The 14,617-nt window shown below is 38.6% G+C and overlaps 1 protein-coding gene and 1 long non-coding RNA gene across 2 annotated transcripts; one reads left to right on the top strand and one right to left on the bottom strand.

Annotated features, from left to right (window-relative positions):
• The first annotated feature begins 1,399 nt into the window (after window positions 1-1,399).
• On the top strand, window positions 1,400-14,239 carry LOC109044320 (apyrase). The gene is made up of 10 exons (XM_019061985.2): window positions 1,400-1,881; window positions 3,458-3,621; window positions 4,566-4,769; window positions 6,449-6,650; window positions 8,581-8,790; window positions 9,287-9,450; window positions 10,670-10,760; window positions 11,986-12,123; window positions 13,039-13,239; window positions 14,078-14,239. Exons 1-10 carry the CDS (start codon window positions 1,710-1,712, stop codon window positions 14,218-14,220), a joined length of 1,689 nt encoding a protein of 562 aa, XP_018917530.2. The 5' UTR covers window positions 1,400-1,709; the 3' UTR covers window positions 14,221-14,239.
• On the bottom strand, window positions 9,301-10,663 carry LOC140224217 (uncharacterized). Its single transcript, XR_011899482.1, has 2 exons — window positions 9,938-10,663; window positions 9,301-9,488 (listed from the first exon to the last, which is right to left on the bottom strand). It is a non-coding gene; the product is annotated as an uncharacterized lncRNA (long non-coding RNA).
• Window positions 14,240-14,617: the final 378 nt, after the last annotated feature.

A 14,617-nucleotide genomic window follows, 5' to 3' on the forward strand; every position in this document is an offset into this window, starting at 1 on the left:
CTGGGCGTCCCCTTCCATCTCCTCCCGGTATAGGAACATCCCGGTCAAGCATCTCATGTGGCAGCATTTCTTCCGTCATCCTGTTAGCACGACCAAATCAGATTGGCTATTTGGCCATTACGTCGACTCGATTTGCATGTTCTCCTCTACGGGTTGATTATTGAAATTGATAGACAAAGCTATACACAAATAAGACAAAAGAGATATGGCAGGATCCTATTGGTGGAGGCGGGTGGTTGCAATGGACAAAGGAGGTAGGTAATAGACTAACTAACGGCAACCCACGAGGGACCCGATAGTTAGTCCATCATTTTCTCCCTTAGTTTATAGGAACCACTCATTTCAACCAATAGGATCGCTCCTTTCTCCCTATGTCTTCTTTGTCTATCGTTTTGTCTATTAATTTCAATAATTGGCCCGCAGTTGAGTTCAGCCTGAATGCGGTGCCCATAAGGTAAGTAAGCCAGATAGCCTCTAGATAATTTGTAGAGGATGTTTCCAAGAGGTGACGCTTGACACTTGGTTAAATGCGTATCATACTCTATAATATAAAATTATAATAGTAAGGCGTAACGCTTAATGCCTAAGGAGCGAAGTGCTTCGGGGGGGGGGGGGGGGTTGGACCGAGAAGCGGTCGGGAGGCGTACCCCTTAGTTTTCAAATAAAGTTACAACTGTGCGTTAATCTCTCCGGTGTCTGAACATACTTCGTGAGGGCGATACCTACGATTGAATGATGCACTAATGTTTATTTAACGAGGCATGACTGTCACTGGGTCGATACCTCTGACGTAATTTTGGCGGCCTTCCAATGACATCAAACGGTGATTTGGAGAGTTTGATCATGCAGGTGAGGTTGGTGCCCCATTTTTCATTGCCAACGTCAATGCTTTTGACACTATTTTTACTTTCAAGAGAAAACATAGAAGAGAGGCACCGCAAGCAATCATTACAATAAATCATCAAACATTGAAATAATTAAGGAAATATCAACACCAGAATTATGTAGTACGGGAGTACATGGAGTTTTTAGATCCGGAGTTTTTTTTTTTTTTTTTTTTTTTTTTGCAATTACATACTGACTGATAATTTTGGCGCAAAATCACTATAATCTCAATTTTTTAAAGAGAATCGCTAATCTGCTTTAATTGAGAGGTTATTTGGCACTTACATTACTTACATCAATGTCCTCTCATCTTTTTTCAGCCGCAAGGCATAGTATCGAAAATTATTGCGGAATAGATCGTCTTTTTAAACAGAAATGAAGCCTAGGAAAGTGATTCAGATGTAAGTACGCAGCAACACTTGAAATACTGCAAGTTAAGTTTTAAAAATTAATCTTCCGATTAGCCGAGATTGTTGATCCTGAAGTGTTATGGATCTTAGTTATGCTGCGAAGATAGCTCTTTTACTTGTCAATCGAAGGGTCATTCGCAGTTCAGATGACATGACGTTATGTCGGAATCATCATAGCTGGCTAGATGCTGGTTTTCTAGCTAGCCTCTGACGTGGAAATAGTTCCCAGGCTCAACGAATTTAAATTTCTATAAATCAATCCAAAATAATGTGCCGCGATTGGGTGTTTCAAACATTTTGGAGTGCTTAGTGTTTTTTGGGTATTAATTTAAGTGCAAATTCGATTTGTGAACGTGAAATTTTAAACCGTCCTTTTTTCAAAAGTTTGGAGCCGTAGCCTGTAGAACAATTATAATGACACCCCTAAAACTTGTGTTGAGTGTAGTGCTTTTGGTGTCCATCAAAAGCATCTTCGCAGCTGAGTTGAGAATAATTCATTTTAATGATTTTCATTCTAGATTCGATATAGTCGACCCACAAAATAAAGGTGGCAGATGCACAAAGGATATTCAAGACACCTGTGTAGGTAATGGACCGATTTCCTATATTTCGTAATTTGTTTAACCTCTCCATTGTTCAGGCTAATTATAGATGACTAAGCGCGTACCTAATTTCGATCGAATCAGACTTATTGGAAGCAATATGTGATGAAATATGGGTAAATGCGTCTTGTATCAATATTCCAAAGTCGTGGTTCGGAAATTTTTTGCGAGAGAGGCGATCCTGACGCTTGATAAAGACTCAAGGTTTTTTTTAAAATGTTTATCTTGAATAACAATAATTGACCAAATCATGATTTTTTAAAATAGCTTCAAAAAATTTTTCTAGCAAGAAGAATATCGACAGTGATACTCCCGAACCACGATGTTGCAGACTTTCTGTCATACCGTAGTTTTTGAATAGAAAACTGTTTTCAACATCAACTCTTTAGAACTTCGATTTTTCTAATTTGTTTGATGTTTGTGATTTTTCTTCTCTGCGTGAAGGAAATTCTGTGTAAACTTCAAAGCATGGTGATGATCTGTTCTCCTTAAAAGAAAAAAAAAGAAAAAAGATAAGAAATATATGTAGGAGCGGACATTTTAAAGCACCGCAAACGAGATATGTGATTTGGGAGTTACATCGTCGATATGAAGAGTAAATCGCGTAAATATTTTTGGTACAGAAAGGAATAATTTATTCGATGGTTCCTTTTACATTAATTTGGGGTCAATCTGAGCTTAGCTTTTCGTTTAAGCGTGAATTCTCTTAGAGTTTTTTTTTTAATTTTCAACTATAGCCACGTATCAACGCTATACGATGACTCTTCGAGAAGAGCCGAGAGAAATCGCTCGTCTGCAACTTTTGAAGGGTTTTATTTTCAAGTATACTTCAAAACAATGATGCGTTAATGTCATGAGAAGCACATGTCAGATGGGCAGTATGGGCACGGTACTGGTGTGATGGAGAAACAGGAAACATATTGTTCGTTGAACAGTTCCTCGAGACCTATCCGGCAAATGGACTACATTTTGCAATTTGGAACTATAAATTCCGGCCCGGTTTAAAAACAACGTATGTGCCATTAGTTTCTTACGCACATAAGTGTTTTTTCAGATGAGCCAGAATTTATAGCTCCAAATTGCAAAATGCAGTCCAAATAATAATCCGCAGTGACGTCAGACTGTGTTGAGAATTACATGCTTCATTTTTGAGTTTCAAAAACACGAAGAAAGTCTGGCAAGTGATAGTTATCATGTCTTACAGGGACACATTTAGTTTACCTGGTTTTTTCACCAAAACTTAAATATATACGGAAATTAAGAAATGGACGAGATCACAATCGGATTGAATGCAATTGTGTAGTTTAGTCGAGCGGGAAAGGGCTTTTTTGCATTGGAATTCAGCGAAATTTGTTCTGAAGGTGGTGAGTTTTACCATTCATTCCTATCAAATTTCTCATGAAACCGAGAATTTTCAGCGGTCAAATCTGAATAGTTTTTTTTACGGACCTAAATCGTGTACCTATATTGAAAACATTAGAAATCATTCCGCCACTTTGATTTTTGAAATGGACAATTTAATCTAAATTTTTAAATTGTGTATTTTACCCCATGATTCAGGAGGGTTTGCCCGAATGCACGCAAAAATAAAGGAATTAAAGCAGTCTGATCCGAATGCTCTAGTCGTCAATGCAGGGGACGTATTCACAGGAACCCTGTGGTTTGGTCTTTTCCGATGGAATGTTACTGCAGAGTTTATGAACTTGCTACCAGTTGATGTGCAGGTAGGTTCTTGCAGAGGCACCCAATTTTTTTTTTTTTTTTTAAACAGCCCCCCCCCCCCCTCATCATTTTAATTCTGACCATGGAGCAGAAAGCCATCTGTACAGAGAATACAAAAAATCCGTAAGAAAGGAGGAGAGGGGATTAAGAGCTCTTCGGGTGGAAGTGTAGCTGTAGCATCTCATCACCGACCATTCGCCACAGCGCGAAACGCCTGAGTCCGCGAGAAAATGAGAAGCGCCTTCATATCGATGAATATGCAAAACAGACAGCACATGAGCTCGAATAGTTGTATTCAGGCGTTAGGGTCATGGGACTTGATGAATCCTTCCAATAATCTGCTGTATATCACACTGGGTGATAGATTTAAGGAAAGTCCACACCGGAACTATCCAGAGATACGGAACAATTCTGCAATAATGGGCGTACCATTAAGTTTATAACAACTTCAGGACAACATTTTGTGATGAGGAACTACTCTTTCTGGCCCATCTGTAGGAGCAACCATCAGTATAGAGAAACTTAACGCACATACACAAGTTCCTTAATGAGCTATAAAGTTTAGTTCCCAATCGAAAAATGTAGTTCATTTCAGGTTTTTCTCATAATTATCTCTCTTGTTAAAAACCTCTAAAGCAAGCTGCAATTATCATGGCGCAGTGTAATTCACAATCCCGTGAAATAAAGGTATCAGAATATGTTTTGATTATTTCCTAAAAATTTGTTTCTATCATTAAAAAGAGACGTCTTTCAAGACGGCCAGTTCTTTTGGTTTGCTGTTCGGGCAATGACTTTATAAGAGGCCTAGGTTATGGCTTTTATACAGATTTTAACTGAAGTTACTATTTTAGAAAAAGTTGTTCCATATCGCGATGATTATCCACTTCCCTTGCGGATTGACATGTGATTACAGGTGTTTTGATTTTTATATTATTTTCTTATCTAGACGATAGGGAACCATGAGTTCGATTTAGCCGGACCACAGGCAGCGGCCAGTTATTTGACGATGCTAACTAATGTAAAGACGGTGATTTCGAATGTTGATGCTTCAAATGAACCCGAGTTGGAACCTTTCATCCAAATCTCTCACATCGTCACCAGATATGGTTTGAAAATTGGTATCGTCGGATACGTCACCACCGACTATCCGGTAAGAATTTAAACGTCTTTCAGCGGAATGGCAGATCAATATCTATTTTTATTTCTCTTAAAAAGTGGAATTGAAGAATAACGAATGGTTCATTAAAGGAAATGATGAATGTGAAATTTCAATGGGCACTAGGGAAAAAATACAATCACCCTAAAGAAATTACATCGACGGCTAAAGTATAAAAATGCGTCTATTTGATTGCGAGACTGCAAATCTCTACTATATTGAATTTTTTTTAGAGGGATAATAATCAACAGCTTTTCTTGAACTTTTTTGGGAATTATTGTCACTCGTTTAAATGTATCCACGGACAATATCAAGAGAATATGTTGGTTAGTTTCTTCTCTCGAAAAGTAAAGTGCGATTGGAGATTTTGAAACGTTACGATGGAAAAATGCATATACTTTAACTTTAGCCATCGATGTTGAGTCTGACTTGTCAGAATTTTATTTTCTTAATGTGATTTCAGAACTGCACTGAAAGATGATGGACTTGTTTCATAGTTTTTGTGTGGAAATTTGGTCCATTAAAGACAGACAATCTCTGTGAAGAAAAAAAAATTGAAAGTAAAATAATAGCGAAAAGTTGAGCAAAATCAAATATACACAAATTTTCCACGCGGAAGACACTGAAGAATACTTCAAGGCGTCAAACAGTGTCAGTTATTAATTCCTCTCAAATCGACTATCTCTCTTACCACAAGTACAATGCATGTGTAAGATAGAAAGTTGCCTTTCACATCGACATTGCACTTCTAGTAGGTTGATCTTACTAAAAAAAAGTACGTGTGAAACTCAACAATTCCTCGTACATAAAATGCAGTTTTGTTTGCACAGCTTTATGTACCTTGTCTACGTTCAAGAATGAGTTTCCACATCGATAAGTCTCATTTTTATTTCCGGGATCTGCCATCCTTAAGATAGAGCCACTCAAAGCACTCATACCGCTCAAAACGCTCTAAACACTCGAAAAGGAGCACAAAGAAGAAAGTTCTAGACACAAATTTCAATCTCAACCGAGGGATTACTCTTCTTGAAATGCACACTTCTTTGTTTTTTTATGCGTATCACCTGAGCTTATATTAATGAAGACGTCGTTAAAATTCCGTAATTTTTTTTTATATATAAGAAGAGCAACGCTCTCCGCTTAATCAAACAAATTTGGTTCATCTCTCCCAGTAAATCACCATGCTCAACTCAAGTAGCATTTTCCAAGGGAAAAATCGGGGTATATTGCAATTTTTTCGGCGATAAAATCGCTAAGATCATCAACATCTGAGCGATTATCCTCGATCTTATCGGAATAAAATCGCGATTTTATCGCCAGGCAATTTATCGCAATATTTTCGAAATAAAAGTCGCGATAAATGGCGATTTAATCTCGATTTTATCAACGAAAATTTATCGCTATTTTATCGAACAAAAAATTGCGATGTGTATCGATTTAATCGCCATAGATCGCAATTTTTAATGCGATAATACCTCGATATATTGCCACCGATATAGTCGCGATAACCAATCGATAAAATCGCTATTTATCGTGATCACTGCTACTTTGGAAGTGCAGCTCAACTTATTGCAAAAGAACATGTTTAAGTTTGCCATTTCTTCTCAAAATAAAATTTAAACCACAGATCATGTTTGTGACCATTTTAGACGGAATTTACGTTTCGATTTCAGAATTTGCAAAATACGGGGAATTTGGTGTTCCACGATGAGGCATACGCGACGAACCAGGTGATTAAAGACTTGCGAGAAATCGATAAAGTCGATGTGGTGGTGGCTATAGCACACGCAGGTTACGCGAAAGATTTGTACATTGCAAAAACTCTTGATGCTGATATCATTGTTGGCGCCCACTCACACACTTTCTTGTACACAGGCAAGGTGTTTTTCTATGTTACACGTCATATTAGCTGTGCCTACATACATCCGAGAAATTGTTAACAAATATGTATACTTTATAGATAAAATATCTATGCATATACAGGGTGTTTCAGACCACCCGTACCAGGCCTTTTTCTCGGTTGTTTTAGGTCGTACGAAGTCGGGGACCGCGGAGTTGAATAGGGAATTGACCCCAAGGAATCCGAATTTCGTGGTCCCGAAACCCCCCCGCCCCCCCTTGGGGGGTAAAGGGGGGGTCACGATGCTAAAAGTCACGGCTCCCGACCGAATTGCGGATTAATCGCATCAGAATTGAAAAGCACGGAAAATTTCACGTGAAATTGACCCCTAAAAATCCATAATCGGCCCATCCAAGGCCCAAAAATGACCCCCTAAAGAGGGGAACAGTACCCCCCTCCATAATTTCTCTTTGGTCTCAAAATTGACGTAGATTCTCCAGAAAAAGATGGTTTCCCAGGTAATCGACCCCGAGAAATCCAAATTTCATGGTCCCGAAATTCCTCTAGACCCCCTTGGGGGGTAAACGGGGGGCCCAATTTTAAAAATCAGGGCTTCTTTCCGAATCGCAAATTGATTGCATCCAAATTGAGGAGCAGAACACTTTTACATCTTAAGTGACCCCCAAGAGTTTTAATTGACCCCCCTGAACGGCAGAAAGTAACCCATGAGGAGGGGGGCTCCGCCCCTGCCAAAAATTTCTCAAGATTCCTCTTTGGTCGCAAAATTGACGTAGATTCTCCAGAAAAAGACGGTTTTCCAGGTAATCGACCCTGAGGATTCTGAATTTCATGGTCCCTAAGCTCCGCTACCCGCCCTTTTGGGCAGGAACCGCCTTTTTGTGGAGAATCGACGTCAATTCTGCGACCAAAGAGGAATCTTGAGAAATTTTTGGCGGGAACGAAGCCCCCCTCCTCATGGGTTACTTTCTGCCGTTCAGGGGGGTCAATTAAAACTCTTGGGGGTCACTTAAGATGTAAAAGTGTTCTGCTCCTCAATTTGGATGCAATCAATTTGCGATTCGGAAAGAAGCCCCGATTTTTAAAATTGGGCCCCCCGTTTACCCCCCAAGGGGGTCTAGAGGAATTTCGAGACCATGAAATTTGGATTTCTCGGGGTCGATTACCTGGGAAACCATCTTTTTCTGGAGAATCTACGTCAATTTTGAGACCAAAGAGAAATTATGGAGGGGGGTACTGTCCCCCTCTTTAGGGGGTCATTTTTGGACCTTGGATGGGCCGATTATGGATTTTTAGGGGTCAATTTCACGTGAAATTTTCCGTGCTTTTCAATTCTGATGCGATTAATCCGCAATTCGGTCGGAAGCCGTGACTTTTAGCATCGTGACCCCCCCTTTACCCCCCCAAGGGAGGGCGGGGGGGGGGGGGTTTCGGGACCATGAAATTCGGATTCCTTGGGGTCGATTCCCTATTCAACTCCGCGGTCCCCGACTTCGTGCGACCTAAAACAACCGAGAAAAAGGCCTGGTACGGGTGGTCTGAAACACCCTGTACATATGAGAAACTCCGAACTACAGACCTGCTATAAGTATTGCAAAAAAGTATGAATTTTACAAAAAAATTAAATTTGAAAAAAATCTATAACAATGCAGATGTAGACCCAGATAGTTTCTTCATTGATATCCACTGTAAAAAGAAATATGACCAGACCCTCGCCCGAAGTAGATGATCTATTTTGCAATCAAGACCTTGTTTTACATTTTTTTCCCTAACCACATATAATTCTGAGAGTCAAAGGTTATCAATGGGCTTAGGTAATTCTGAACCTGTCTCCCACCAATCATCTTTAGGCGATTATTGTCTAAAAGTCCTGTAAACTATCATCAATCTTGAAAATATGTAATTTTATCCCTTTATTTTTTGCTTACCTGTCTGTTCAATTTTCAGGAACGCCTCCCCCGAATTACGACAAACCTGAGGGGCAGTATCCAACCATCGTGACGCAAGCAAATGGACGCAAAGTTTTAATAGTTCAAGCAGGCGCTTTCTCAAAGTACATCGGGTACTTAAAAGTTAAATTTGACCAAAAAGGAGGCAGATACTCGGTCACATCATGGGAGGGTAATCCTATTTTATTGGACAAAACAGTGCGAACAGGTAATTATGAACATTACCAGTAGGTACATCTACTGGTAGGTGTATGATTTCATACCTTTATATTTTCATCCTCTTCTCGATTGACGAAATTAATACTAGATATGTCGTAGGCCTTGGGGCTTTAGGTGGCGGGTGTAGTAAATTATCCGGAAAATTGGGTCAAAGGATCATACACAAAAGTCGTAGTTAAGTATTCTAATGTTTGAAACTTTCCAACCAGCAAAAATCACACGATTCGTCCGAATGGCAAGTCTTAACGTCTAGTGAACATTTATAGGTACCCTACAACACCCACCGAAAAATATCGTAATTGACGACATCTTCAGGAAAATGCAGGAGGTGGTAGCTGATATTAAAAGTGTTGCATCCGTTGACCTCACGAGAGGAAGAAAAATTAGGGATGTGGAAAGAGGGGCACATTAAACCATCAAAATCGTGTGAAGTTTGGACAAGATTACACCCGAAAAATAATCTCTCTATGGTTTAATTTTTCCAGATCCCGCAATCGAGGCCAAACTCCAACCGTGGCGAAATGAGGTGGAAGCATACGGGATGCAGAAAATTGGCGAGACTTTGGTGCCTTTAGATGAAGCAGGCGGTGTTTGTGATCGTCAAGAATGTCTCTCAGGCAGGATGATCACAGATGCTATGGTGTTTGAGGTAAATTAGTTGTAGCCAAGGAAACTGATGCCAAAACCCTATAAAATATCAGCTATAAAATAAATGGAAAAAACAAAAGAAACACTTCTGAAAATCAATCACCTTCATTCTCCAGTTTCCAGTCAAAATTATGCTGAATCCCAGCAGCCAGCACTTTTAAGATGCATGCCACCTTGGACAAATTAAAGTTTCAAAAGGGAAAAGTACGTCTTAATGACTACTGAAATCTCTAAGATTGGCCAAATGTCGAGAACGATTTCATCAAATCAATTTGATTTGCCAACTTAAGTCCAATGTCCATATCATGAATCAGTATAGACAAACTTGAGAGTATGCTGGATATATTTTCACGCTCGCTCGCCAATTTCTTCCAACTTTCTGCGGATTAAAATTGTTTGTCAAATAATGAAAAGATCTTCTTTGGAGAGAAGATTTAACGATAGTTGATTTTATTTTTTAAAAAAAAAACTAGGTATTAAATACCTACTTTTTATGGAAGAGGAATAGAGGAATAAATCCAGACCGTCCCCGCGCAGCTTTTTGAAATGAGCTTATTACAATTTAAGGGAAAACGTCCTTCAGAATCGCCTTCATTTTTCGCAAGTATCAATGAAACCTGAAAAATAGAAGGGGGTGTGGTAAAAGTAAGAGAAATGGGATTTCGATAAGCAAGCCCCATTCTAACCGTAGTACTACTTCCTCTCTGTTCTTGCGGGGAATTCTATTTAAAAATCCAATGATATAGAATGAAGAATGACAATCGTACTTTTACAACATAGAAGGAGTTTCAAAATGCCAAAACGGCAGTGATGACGTATCATTCACAAAACTTGGGAACTAGGCGTCTCGCTTACATTGCTCAAAAGTATCTGCTTGTAAATTTTTTTTATTTCAGGAAAGACAGACCAACATTATGGTTTGAAAATTTTTACAGGAATTTTTTCCAACAGAGAAAAAGCTCATACTTACACATTATCAGGACATTGCGTTGATAAATTATTTAACTATTTGTAAAAATTTCAGTATCAATGAAAGTCCGCAATATCCAAACCGAAATGTGTGATTGCCAGCGATAAGACCCATCGATATGACCCATCGATAAGTGGGAATTAGATATAGTGACAAGAGGAATCAAGGAAAGACAGGGTTGCTTTTCCCTCTGATAATAGGCCAAATCCCAATACTTTTTAAGCTGCATTCAGGTGAAATTTGTTTCCAGTACTCGAAGCAGAGAGAGGGCCGAAGTTGGACCAGAGCAGCTGTTGGTGTGCTCCACGCCGATGGTTTTCGTCCGGCAATAAAGCAAGGAGGTAAGAAGCGCATTATGCATACTTATTCTAGGTAAACATTGTAAAAATAATACATAAGAGTCAGTCCAACTGGAATTTGATGGAAGGAAATTATAGGGGGAAAAAAGTGTCGCTGTTCCCGGATTTCTGATCCTGCAGACTGTTCTAGTCCTAATCGCAGTATTGTTTTTGTGATAAAAAGGGTTCCGGTTCCACTAACGATGTACAGTACTTTTACCAGGATCAAACTACTTGTTACCACAGAGGTAATGTTGTAACTACGACCAGAGACCAGAGTATGTGTTGTGCGTTTCACGTCGACCGCTGCTGCATGCACTGTGTTTGACGCAATGCGTGAAGTATTCATGCAGTCTTGTAGGCGCTACGCGTTTCACGCCGCCCGCTGCTAACCGCAGCGACCGCACTGTATTTGACGCAACGCGTGAAGTATCCATGCAGTCTTGTAGGCGCTAATACATGCTGGCCGCCGCGCCACGCCGAGGCGAGGGTTTCTCCTTTTCATCTCAAGTTCTCGTCATCATTGCTCTCTGCGCCGCGCTGTTCCTGGCCAAAGTCCGTGTTCGGTTTCTCTCTTAGTCTTAACTCGACAAATTAGAGGTGCTGTCTATTGTATCACAGAAAGACCACAAAATTAGAGTTATACTCTCAGGAAATGAGAGATTTTGTCACCTTCTCTCGTTTGTATATTTTTTTTCTGAATCCGATTTTTCTTTATGACTACATTTAAAAAAATTGCAAAATTTGCCTCCCCCTAAATATGCCGCCATGGGCCGCGGCCCATGTGGCCACCCCCTAAATCCGACCCTGCCCCTTTATAGGTTGCTAAACGAGGTGAAAACTTGTATCTTTTCGTGGTTGACTTCCTCATCGAATGGGCAGGAACATTCCTCCCGCGTTATATAAGTACTTTTTGTCGGCTGTCAAGTAAACCAAGAGTATTTCGCATACCTTTGTTTTCAAAAGGATTGTTTAAACCCGTTTTTTAAGAGTCAGAGAAGGTGGTTTCCAGGTAACACATAAATTACAATTTATCGTTAAGAGGCTGAAGGTACGCATATATTCTATTTGTTTTCCTGGTGGACCGGCCGAAAATCGTAGCTTATTCTGCCTCGTCAATAAACGCCTTCAAAACCGTGAGGACGCAATTGTACTTGCTTGCCAACAGTTTGCAACAGGCATAATCTTTTGAGTATTTGCGTTGATTGAAACTGCATAAATGTTACAGTTATAACATATGCCGACGTCTACGAGGCATTTCCTTACAATGATCATTTTGGAATGGTGGAATTGAATGGGCAGCATGTTCAAGAATTTCTCGAGCGCTCCGTGGAGAAGGACAATTCGCCGTTTTTGCAAATGTCAGGTAAATGGAACATAAAAATATATTTTATGAATAAAGGCGCAGCGAGGATGGGGGATTTTATTCAGGCAATACTTTGATTCATCATAACAAAGTTTTTGCTGTACCAAGTAACATTTTACCTATGACAACGAAAGTTTCCTCGGTGCAACGAAAAGCTCAATGCCACTGTAACATTTTCTTCCGATTGCTACAACCAACGAATTTGAAGAGAGTTCGAAGGAATTTCGTGAAAATCGTCATTAAAAATTTTCTTTCTTGGTGCAATATTAGGTTTTCTTGATGCCTTGAATTTTTTTTCGGCAAAACATAAAACCGTCAAGAAAATGGTTCCTTTTTTTGTCAGTAATAAATCCAATTTTTTCAGAGCAAAGACTATGCCTCTACTTCCGTCAAAAACGCAGAAGTTGCTCAGAGTTTGGGTGACAAATACACCCCATGGAGTGTCGGCTGCTACCATACCACGTGTCCCTTTATTATTTCGTCAAAGTTTGCATGCTGCATGTTTGTACATTGACAATAAATTCTTAAAAATATTCTCTTGAATTAAAAGAAAAGTTAAATAAAAATTCTTCGTGTGGAAAACGCTTTTTTCAAAGAAAATAAATTTTGAGGGAAAGTAATGTATTTCAGTCGAAATGAGTTTTCTTTAATTTGGAGAAATTTTAACTTTATCAACGATGAAATATTTAATATATTTTTAATTTTAAAAAACCCCTATATGAATTAAAACAAATTTCGTTCACCCAAAATTTATTTTCTTTAATTTAAAAAAAAAGATTTGCTTTAAGAAACTTTTCTCTCTGAATCGAAGAGCACTTGTGCTCCTCTTCATTTTTTCTTAAAAATAATTTCTTAGAGTACGGTGCGTTTATTATGATGTCCTTTATATTTCATTGAATTCATACTTCCACGCAGGTATGAAGGTGAAATTTGATTTGACTAAGCCACCAGGACAGAGAGTTTCAGAAGTTTACGTTCGGTGTGCGACTTGTCCCATACCGAGGTACGAGCCTCTAATCATCCACAAATACTATCGCATCATCATGAGTGAATGGATGTACAATGGTGGAAGTGGATTCGATCAGATTAAGAAGCGTGCCAGATTCTGGGCTCCAGGTGAGATCTTACACAAATGTCACATACTGGAATTCAAAAACTGAAGGGGGTGGTAGTCAGAGAGCATAGTTACCTTATTCCTCGGTTGAAGTAGCCCTTTTCCAATTATAAGTTTCTGCTGAAAGAGCAAACTTGATCACAAAACCTGGCAATACATAGTTAGTGCGAAATTAGAAAGAACTAGTATTTTGATTATGGTCTCCCGAAATTTCGGTTTTCAATTCTTTTTTTTTTTTTTTTTTTTTTTTTTTTTTTTTTTTTTTTTTTTTTTTTTAGAAATCTCTCCGACTTTGAATATTTTCATGAAAAAAAGGAGAAATAAACCTTAATACTTCGTTATAGAATTTCTAGATCGTCGAGGACGAATCATGCGAAGTTCTACGGAATAAAAACGATAGGTTTTAATTGCTTCCATTGGAGTTAAATATTACAGGGAATCACTATGTCGCAAACTAATATACGTATTTTCCTAGTTTTACCAGCAACAAACTGTGGAAATTTCGATATGAAATCCGAGATACAAAAGTTAGGCACGTAGCTACTACAAAACTTTTTCACTTCCTCAAACTGTATTAAAAGCTTACCTTGAACAGAGTGGCTGAATAAAGAGGCTATCTAATTTCGGGGATTCCTTTGATATTGGAATCTGTAATCATGTGATTGTTGTCTGGAGACATAGCTCAATGTTGTATCAAAATTAAAATGTCGCCTCATTTTATCTGCTACTGTTCGAGGTAGCTTAAAATTTGATTACATAACGTAGGATAAGCTTGTTTTTTGCTCTCTATTTTCGGGAAGAATTCGTATTTAACTCCAGTTTTGAATTTAAACATTTCAGGAAGGAAGGATCTAGAGATTGTTCTGGATTACTTACAGAATTACAGTCCTTTAATCCTGGAATTGGATGAAAACTTATCAATCAAACTGCCCGTGGAAGCTAATACGAACACATCAGTATATGTGAATACTGCACACAAATAAAACCCATAGATATGTGTAATTTTTTTCATCTTCCTCATTTTCTTTCAACCTTTCAATTCTCCTAAACGTTTTCACAAATGCTGAATGCAGCTCCATGACGTCAAAACAGTCAAAATATTTGCAAGGATCAGCGCTATATGAGACCATTTTATCATGGAGGTTCGAAACTTGACATTTTGATTGATCTTATTATTTTCTGATAATTTTCCAAGTACGATTTTGTAACGGGCAGTATGAAAAACAATATTGAATGGTTGCAAGTGAAATCAGAATTTTTTTCAACGAGTACATATTTAATAAGCATGAGCGGACTTATGAACGACAAAATTATATTTCTATAATAAATAGTAGCCTAAAATGAGAAGATAAAATATTTCCACGATGTGAACGTGTTAAT

This window comes from Bemisia tabaci, chromosome 3 (assembly GCF_918797505.1).
Source record: "Bemisia tabaci chromosome 3, PGI_BMITA_v3".
NCBI lineage: Eukaryota > Metazoa > Arthropoda > Insecta > Hemiptera > Aleyrodidae > Bemisia > Bemisia tabaci.

What these genes read in the sequence shown, in the direction of transcription:
- LOC109044320 (XM_019061985.2), top strand. Translation starts at nt 1,710, where the DNA reads ATGACACCCCTAAAACTTGTGTTGAGTGTAGTGCTTTTGGTGTCCATC. An exon ending in ACACACTTTCTTGTACACAG is followed by an intron (nt 6,651 to 8,580) that starts GCAAGGTGTTTT and finishes TTCAATTTTCAG; the next exon opens with GAACGCCTCCCCCGAATTAC. An exon ending in CAGATGCTATGGTGTTTGAG is followed by an intron (nt 9,451 to 10,669) that starts GTAAATTAGTTG and finishes ATTTGTTTCCAG; the next exon opens with TACTCGAAGCAGAGAGAGGG.